The following is a 9692-nucleotide window of genomic DNA, read 5'->3' as shown; positions in this document are numbered from 1 at the left end:
GCCTTGGCTGTCCTGGAACTCACTTTGTAGACCAGGCTGGCCTCGAACTCAGAAATCTGCCTGCCTCTGCCTCCCGAGTGCTGGGATTAAAGGTGTGCACCACCACTGCCTGGCTCAGATTTTCTTAAGGGAATAATTTTCCCATCAACTCCCTAAGAAGAAACGATCAAAATAGAATGTCCACTAAGATCAGTATTAGCGGTCAGAAAATAAACAGAAATACTGCCATTTGTGATGAGAGTGCTTTCAGGAGGAAGCACGAGATCTTTGTTGTAGGTCACAGAGCACTATGGTGAGGATACCCGTGTCATGGCCATGCTCTGGTTTGTGATGAGGGTACCCACGTTAGGCGTTCCTTTGCCCCATCTGCAGTTGATTGCTTCTTCCTTTTGTTGATAAGACATTAAAATGTCACCCGTTTAGCATTTTTCTACTTTTGATATTAACACAAGAGCTGTTTTCTCTCGATTCAGAAACACAGTATAGTTCACACAGAGTCCTCACATTGCCACCCTGGATCCAACTCATAGAGAAACCGCCAGTTCACTTCCTGTCTTTGAGTTAGCGTTCTTTATGCTTTGCACATGCATATAATGTGTTCTGATTATTCTTCTTTCTCTTGTTATCGCCCCTCATCCCGATCAACTCAATTTTATCTTCCCTACCAATCCCTTTCTGTCCTCATGGCTTTTGGGTTTGTTTTGTGACGTAATTAGTTTAGTTAAGACCTTCTGTGACCATCAGTGTAGGTATTGGATTGAATCGTCCATTGGAGCCCAGCAGGGGTCATCAATGGGTACTCAATCGAAGGCAATTTCACCCCTCCCTGAAGCAATCAATAGCAAACGGAAGCAGGTTAGTTGGCTATTAACATTAATTAGCTAAACTAACTGGAAGAGAGACTTGGGACAAGTGACTGTGGGGTCTTGTGGTTTCCTTTCTTAGCACTTAGTGAGCAGGAAGAGGAAGGGTTCCCTAAGCCCCTCCTCCATCCATGCCTGACTGACTGACTGGCCCAGTCCTACACAGGCTCAGTGCAGCCATCCACAGCAGCTAGGAGTTTATTACTGCAATGGCTGTGTCTGGCCCAGAAGATGAAATTTCTTAGTCTTTCTTCCTGTCATCTGACTCTTACACCCTTCCCACCTCCTCTTCCAGACTCTTTCCTGAACCTCAGGGGGAATAAACGACATTAGTGCTGAACACGTATCCATTACATAGACTTGGCATTCACCACGGCTCACTTCAAAGAGCGTGTTCTTTGATTAGGACCAAGAGTAAGCCACACTTAACTGTGTCGTAAACACGAGGCACACAGACTGGGATTTAGAGCTACAGTGTAAAGCTGAGCTCATATAGATACAAAGATCTTCAGGTGAGCTGGTCACATTGGCAGAGCCAGGGTTTGTTTTATCACCACAAAAGTACCTGTGTCGGGGCAGCCTGGCAAGTTTGAGGCTAGCCACAAATATCTTAATCCCTCAGAGCCATTCTTATCTGCAAGGATAACTTATATAAGTGGTTTGTTTTGTTTTAAAGATTCATTTATTTCATGTGTATGAGTACACTGTTGCTGTCTTCAGACACACCAGAAGAGGGCGTCAGATCCCATTACAGATCGTTGTGAGCGGCCATGTGGTAGCTGGGGCTTGAACTCAAGAAGCTCTGGAAGAGCAGTCAGTGCTCTCAACCACTGAGCCATCTCTCCTGCCTTATATAAATGTTTTAAAGATGAAATTGATAGACTGTAACTTTCAAATTTAAAATACAAGTTTTGCCGGGCGTGGTGGCGCACGCCTTTAGTCCCAGCACTCGGGAGGCAGAGGCAGGCGGATTTCTGAGTTCGAGGCCAGCCTGGTCTACAAAGTGAGTGCCAGGACAGCCAGGGCTACACAGAGAAACCCTATCTCGAAAAACCAAAATAAATAAATAAATAAATAAATAAATAAATAAATAAATAAAATAAAATAAAATACAAGTTTTAGTTGTCCTTTCTAATTGCTTTTTTGCCTACCATGAGGCTTTCTGCTGTCTCCTTCCCTTCTGTCAGTACTCAATCCATGGAACACTATTGTTATTTCAGTTTTCTATATTAATTGTGTGGATTTTAGGATACAAATGATTTGTAAATATTTGTATTACAAAGTAAAGGGCTTTTATTATTAGTTGTATAACCTAATACTAAACTTATTATTTTAGTACCAAAAAGAGAGAGAGACAGAGACAGACTGACTGACTGTCAGTTTGAAATGAAGCTGTTTCCCAGGTCATAGCAAATGCATATCATGATTGTGCCCAGACTGAAGCTATAAACGTCTCAGTTTCCCTGTTGACATTTTTATTTTCACTTTTGGGGCAGATGCTTCACGGAAAACACGTTATGGTCCGTGTTGGTGGAGGCTGGGATACGCTACAGGGATTTTTGCTGAAGTATGACCCCTGTCGAATTCTGCAGTTTGCTACACTAGAACAAAAAATCTTAGCATTTCAAAAAGGAGTTTCTAATGAAAGCGTGCCCGATTCCCCTGCCAGAACGCCTCAGCCTCCAGAAATGAACCCTTTGTCAGCAGTTAATATGTTTCAGAAACAAAATTTAAGACCTGGCACACCAGTGAGTGTTCCAAAGAACAAGGAGAAACAGGTACGTCGGCCAGGTGCACGTCTGCCTGCATCGTCAGTAAAAGGTAATTTGGCTTCCCCGTCTACCCGGTCTAAACGGCCAGATTCTCCAGCATCATTTCCACATCCCAAGGTCACATCTTTGAAGGACGTAGCAAAAAAGACGACTGCTCCTTCCAACAGTGTATCGCAGTCCCTGGCTTCTCTAAATCCAGGGTCTAAACCAAGCACTGCACAGTGTGCCTCAGAGTCATCTCGAAAATGTGTCACCTTCCCCAAGACTGCTCAGACCAAGGCTATTCCAGCCCAGAATTCAAGAGATCTGTCTAAGTCTAGACTTTTACCAAGTAAATCTCCTGGAAAAATGGAACCAAAGCATTTGAAACACAATCATCTTTCTTCTAGGGATGAGTCACGTATAAATGTATCATCCAAGTCCCCAAAGCTACCTAAAGGAGCCATGCACGGAAGGCCTAACCTTTCTCCTTTCCAGCCGCCTGCCAAAGTGACCAAGCCCAGTTCTCAAACCAGAGCCATAGGTCTAGGGACACAGTCTCAGCCACCCTCTAGAACTCCGAGGTCAGGAGCAGTCTCAGCACAAAGACTTCAGCCTACATTGAATTTAAATAGTCCAGCTTCTGTGTGCTCAGGGTCCTCTGCAAAAGCTACTCAGGAATCGAAAGGTACGAATACAGTTTCAGTTGCCAAAAAGCAACCTCAGAGTAAGGGTGTCTGCCAGAATCCGGGACCTGGCTCTTCAAAGTCTCCTGGCCGTACCCCGCTGTCTATTGTGACTGTTCCTCAATCTGCTACCAAGACAGAAACTGTCGCGGCGAAGTCAGCCAAGACTGCCCTGAAGGGCCAGGACTCAGCTAAAGGGCCTCCCAAAAGCAGCAAGCCACCGACTTCCTTCAGGGACCCACCCTCATCTGGTAAGGGGGCAGACAGCGGAGATAAAACGCCCACTGCCCGGAAGAAGGAAGAGGATGACCATTATTTTGTTATGACCGGAAATAAGAAGCTTAGGAAATAAATACACTTGTATAGTTTCAGCAAATCAGGGTGATCAATGAATGGCGAGCCACAAGGATCACCAAAGATCTTCCTATTTGTGTCTGTCCGGAGAGCTGCAGACATGAAGTCAAGATGGGATGAAGCTGGGTCAGGGAAAGGACCCATGCATTTTGTGTATCAATGGACAAATGTGTGAGTTTTGATCTGTATCATCTTGCTAATGATGTCTGCTGTTTGAGGGAAATGTAAAAGTCCAAGAACACTACTAGAATTTTAACTATTGGTGGTATATTTTTGAACACAGGTTAACTGTGGAGGTTATCTGCTAATAGCAACTCCGATACTCTTAAACACTAGTTACTGTGCTCAGCCACAAAGCAGTGGTTTGCTTGGCGCTAGTGTGTGCCTGTAATCCCAGCTCCAAAGGCTGAGGCAGGGGTACACAGTAAAAGCGAGCAAGGTTTTGAAATGTGCTGTAATAGGCACCTAATTTATTGGTCAGGAATCCTGGTCCAGCAATCCTAAGTACCAATGGCTCCTGCTGTTTACTTTGATATTATTCTGGATTAAATGGAATTCTTACTATTTAAATCTCTATAATATTTCCATAGCAGAGGGACTATTTGATTTTTTAATTAAACTGGGCTTTTATTAATACTGTATCATTTTATAACCAATATTTTTGATAAAAAGAAAAAAAACTCAACCAAGTAAGTTAACTTATTGAATCATAAGCTGAAACTTAGTAAGAATTAAGTTTTTTAAATATAAATATATAATCTAGACACTTTGTATCTTATATTTTTAGATGAAGTCTGTGCAGTGTGACAGGGAAACATTTAATAGCTTTTAGCATACTAAGATATTTTAAATAGACATTTCCTATATGTACATATAAATTTTTTTCATTAAAATAATGTATTTTGATACCAGAATTAGGTTTTAATGATCTTAAAATTAAAAGGGATGGGGGTGGCTCAATGGATAAATCATGTCTAGTACAGGCATGGGGATTGGAGTTTGGTGTCCCCATACCTACATACAAATCTGGGTGGGCTTGATGGTCTGCCTGTAGTCCCAGCACTCAGGAGGAAGAGACAGGATTTCCTGGGACAAGCTGGCTGGCTAGAGGAGCTGATGGATGAGAGCCAGCTCTTTTGAGAGACCCTACCTTAGTAAAAAAGGAAGATACCCAAAGTCAATGTCTGCTCTCTCTATGTACAGACTCATACATATATCCTGTTCACATATGCACACACACACGCACGCACACACACACCTATGAATGCATATATACACACAAACTCACATACATGCATGCACACCACGTATATTGACGCGCACAGAAGATTAAGATGGTATTAAGAGAACCTTTGTGTGATACTATGCACACATCTCATCAGGTGACTTGCATTTCTTTTGCTAGCACACTGTCGATTTTAATTAGTCTCCAAATTATGTTCATCTTCATTAGTAAGGCCATGTTGTGCTCAGATTTCCAGTGCCCAGCAGACAGTGTACGTGGTGCCTTCTGTTCTGTAGGCAGATTCTCGTCAGGAATAGCCAATGATTTCATGACAGCATAAACACCTTCCACCCACAGGGATACTTGTAAATGATTATGTACAGGCTTGTCACTATTTAAAGTTTATTAATGGACTTGGGGAACTTTTAAGGGTGTTAAGTAACTATGGTATTACCAGTTATCCTAAGTTGTAGGAAGGAAAAGCAGGTCTAAGAGGTGTGTGCTTGTAATTCCATTGCTTGGAAAATGGAGGCAGAAGGATCAGAATTCAAGGTCATCTTCAACTATGCACTAAAGACACGCCTCAAAAAAAATTGTCACTTTGACTCCTCTTTTATAACTCAGATGCCCTCCCTTTAAAATCTGCTTTCCACCCTCCTCCTCTTCCCTTCTTTTCTTTGTGAGACTGAGGATCTATGGTGTCTCACATTGATAGATAAGCATTGCGACTGAGCTTCCTCCTCAGCCCCTTCAAATACGGTTTCTAACACAAACAAAATAGTTGACCCAGACGTGCCATCATGAAGTGAGTGAGCATCGTAGCTGGCTGCTGGCATTCTCTAGACCTACCTATAGCAAGAGAACCTTGGGTAAAGACCACTGGATCTTTACCCAAGCGGTATGCTTAAAATCAAAGATCTACTCAGGATAGCTTACAACAGAAAACCACCAAAAACTTGCCAAACGTTCCGGTTCTGAGCATCACAAATGGCAATATGTACATCTTTGAAAGCACCTCTAGCACTCAAAAGAGATGCCAGGAGCATTTCTGTAATCAGGAATATCTAACACACCTTTCAGAGAGGAAGGATTGTAGCTTTATAGAGGCTATTCCCTCATATAGAGGGCCGCTGAAACTATCTCTAGATCAGTAACTTCTGAGAATTAAAAGAAAAATATAAATTATACTATAGGCAGACTAAACCTATGACTCAGTACATTGTACAGTTTTATAAACATTATCTTTTGTGCTGGATAATCAAGAATTAAGATATTCTCAGACACCTGGCACAAATTCCCAAATTAACTTTAGGATTATTTATTTAAAATAAAGATTTTTTTTTTTTTTTTTTTTTTTTTGGTTTTTTGAGACAGGGTTTCTCTGTGGAGCCCTGGCTGTCCTGGCACTCACTTTGTAGACCAGGCTGGCCTCGAACTCAGAAATCCGCCTGCCTCTGCCTCCCGAGTGCTGGGATTAAAGGCGTGCGCCACCACGCCCGGCGATTTTTTTTTTTTTTTTTTGTCTGCTGTTCAGTAACATTTCTCCAACTGTAGTCATATAGGGTGAATTTCTTTGTGTGTGCACCTTGCCTTTCCTAAGCATAGGTTATATGTGAATAGGTAATTCAGTTCCATAGGAACTGAGAGAAGGCTCAGCAACTCAGAACACGTGGTATTCTTTCAGAGAACCTGAGTTCTATTTCCAGCACTCACAGGGTGGCTCACAAGCATCCAGAACTCTTGTTTCAGGGTATCTGATGCTCACTTCTGGCCTCCAAAACACAGGCACCAGGCATTCATATTGCACACATACAGGCAAAACATTCATACATGCAATAAATAAATAAATCTAAAAAAAAAAATCTTTCTCTCCCAAATTAAAAAAGTTAAATTCCTTCTGATGTATTTTGGTATTTTCTAAAGGAGCTGGTATATCTCTGCCACAATTTTAAAAAACAATTATAATGCAGTTGTACTCACTTCTTTTTACTACTAGTATGAGATTACATAAGGTATTTTTGTGTTTAATATTTAATAAACCAAATATTAAGCATAAAATGCTGATGTACCTGGAAGACACAATGTGTGCTTTCTTAAAAATATGTTTTTGTTTTGGAATAATTTGCTAATGTGTAATTATATTGATTATTTTTACACTAGGCTTCAAGGGAGGTGTTTAAAGAGAGCACCTTCTCAATGTATGGACTTTTAGTGCCCTTGGCCTGTCATCTCCACAAAGTCTCATTACGCAGATGCAGCTTGCCTGGCATTCTCTAGGTAGCCCAGGCTGGCCTTGAGCTCATAGCAGTCCTCCTGCCTCAGCCTCCTGAGTACTGGGTTTGCAGGTTTCAGGCACCACATCAGCTTGAGCTTGTAGTTCTTAATGGATAAAGGAATAGTTTGGAGAAAATAGTTTCTTCTGCAGTCTTTTTTAGTTCTGTCTAATTTAAAAATCTGTTACTTCCTTAAAAGGAGCTAATAAAGGTTTTGATGTATTCTTACATCCAAGTTTCATGCCACCTCTGTGTCAGTTTGGATTTGTATATATTCAGTTGTTTTTTAATTGTTGTTTCATGCCAGCAGTATTTGTATCCAACTTAACTTATATTTTCTCAAGTATTAAAATGTCAGCATAAACCCATCTCTGTTTGCCTTTTTGATGTATTTTAATTGTGTTTTGGTTATTTGACCCATGTTGGAAATTGCATATATGAAACTGATAAATTAAGAGTTTTAAATATTATGTTATTTAAAACATTTTTTATTGTATTGTTTCTCGATATTGTTTCAGAAAGACCAGACTCGTGGCTAATTATCTTTGAGATAATGGAAATGATCAGTTATTAAAGTCAAATTTTATAGGACACACCAACACTGTGGTTACAGAAAGTCACTGATAATAGAATTTCAAACTTCCTTTTCCCATAGTCCTGTTTCAGGGTCACACTTTGATACACCGTAAATGTATTTGAAATCCTTTTTTTAATGTTCTTTTATGACCAGAGCAATTATTAAAATGGAGTTAACCTACTATGTATTTCCTGGGCTGTTTATAGGAATAAAATCCCAAATGAAATTTTATGTTTGCCTAACTTTATAAGCGTAAAAAATTTGTAAGTGTATTTTATGACATTCTGGAAAACATTAGGCACACTTAAAACCTTTTTTGGGTAAATATGAAAACACAGGCAAATCTTATTAAGTGGTTTTACAATATCTATACTGTTAATGTAGAAAACCCACAATCTTGAAGGAATAATGCAAAGATAATGTTTTCTCTTTCTACATTAGGTGGGAGCAATTTAAGCACTGGATGGAGATATAGCCTCAGTACACACCAATTAAAATTAACCTCTGTGGTCTGCCTTTTATGACTTCCTACCAATTTTCTTACGTCACTTTAAATTACGTCACATATTACGGAGGTGTGAACAAGGAGAAGAAACTGAAGTTGTGTATAACTGTTTGCCTCTGACAAACAGCAGTGTCCGTGCCAGGCTGTTATGGGGGAGAGAATAAGAGGGATGTCGCATTCAAGATCACTGGGTGTCTGTCACAAAACAGGTAACACCTGGGCAGTGGTGGCTCGAGCCTTTAATCCCAGCACTCGGGAGGCAGAGGCAGGTGGATTTCTGAGTTCGAGGCCAGCCTGGTCTACAGAGTGAGTTCCAGGACAGCCAGGGCTACACAGAGAAACCCTGTCTTGAAAAACCAAAACCAAAACAAAAAAAACAAAAACCCAAGGAATAAGAATAGAATAAGAATAGGTGTTATCTTTACCAGACTGTTAGAACCATCCAGAAGGCAAGAATTATAGCTGTTGTTTACCTCTGTGTTCTCAAGAACGAAGTTTGGCACACAGTAGGCATTTAGTGCTTTTTATTTATGGGGAATTTTATACAGTGTGTCCTGATCATGTTGACCCCAGGTCTATCCTAGAATTTCTTCTAGAACAACACCTCCACACTCTGTTTATGCCTTTTCCTTCTCTGAAAGACACTGGTCTTGCAGTACATGTCCTGGCCCTCTGGCTTTTACAGTCTTTCTGCCTCTTCTTTGATGTTCCCTGAGCCTTCAGTGTAGAAGTTGTGTTGTCAATGTATTCAGCAGGGGCAAGCATTCAATGCTCAGTTGAGCTCTGCACTTTGACCATTGTGGCTTCCTGTAATGGTCCCCATCTGCTGTAAACAGAGGCTTCTTTAGTGAGGGGTGAGAGCTACACTAATCTCTCAGGGTGAGAATAAGCATCAGAATATATGGGAAACTGCTGGAGTAAGCTTTCCTCTCAGTTCCAGATCACTTCCTCCAGATCCTGTGCCCTAAGTGTGATGTCTTCAAGATGTTACCTTCTTTCTCTGGCAAGTACCAGGAACAAAGGCAATGGCCTGTACTGTTTTAGGAGGTCTCTTGGACTCTCTTGACTAACAATTCAAAGTGGGGGTTTTCATGCCTGTCATTTGGGATTTTTATTAGTCTATTGTTTTAGGGGGAGAGAAGCATTGCCTCCCTAGGTTGTGTAATTTCAGTTAATCTCTGTTCCCCTCTCTCCCTTCCTTCTACCCTCCCTTCTTCCCTCTCTCTATATGTCTGTAATTTTAGATAGTCATACTTCCCTATATCTTTTTCAAACATCCTTAGCGCTATGTAACACTCCATGTGGCTATTCCTCCTCCCCCTCCTCCTCCCCCTCCGTCCCCTTCCTCCTCCTTCTCTGTTAAGTCTCCCCCACTGTGTCTTCATAACAAATGTATCCAACTGTTCTCTATATGAACAAGCTTCATTCTTAAAAAATTACATCATTTATTTGCATGTA

The 9692-nt window shown here is 41.0% G+C and overlaps 1 protein-coding gene across 5 annotated transcripts in view; it reads left to right on the top strand.

The window, feature by feature from the left end:
* Gas2l3 (growth arrest specific 2 like 3) overlaps nucleotides 1-6186 on the top strand; it is a 33575-nt gene extending 27389 nt beyond the window's left edge. For all 5 annotated transcript variants that reach the window (XM_021173861.2, XM_029482692.1, XM_029482693.1 and 2 more), the window contains one exon: nucleotides 2360-6186. In XM_021173861.2, the coding sequence (XP_021029520.1) occupies nucleotides 2360-3652 (1293 nt within the window). In that variant the 3' untranslated portion in view covers nucleotides 3653-6186. The remainder of the gene's footprint in view (nucleotides 1-2359) is intronic.
* The last annotated feature ends 3506 nt before the right edge of the window (nucleotides 6187-9692 follow it).

Source organism: Mus caroli, chromosome 10, assembly GCF_900094665.2.
Source record: "Mus caroli chromosome 10, CAROLI_EIJ_v1.1, whole genome shotgun sequence".
Taxonomy (NCBI): Eukaryota; Metazoa; Chordata; class Mammalia; order Rodentia; family Muridae; genus Mus; species Mus caroli.
The sequence above is the reverse complement of the archived record's forward strand: the minus strand, read 5'-3'. Positions and strand labels throughout refer to the sequence as shown.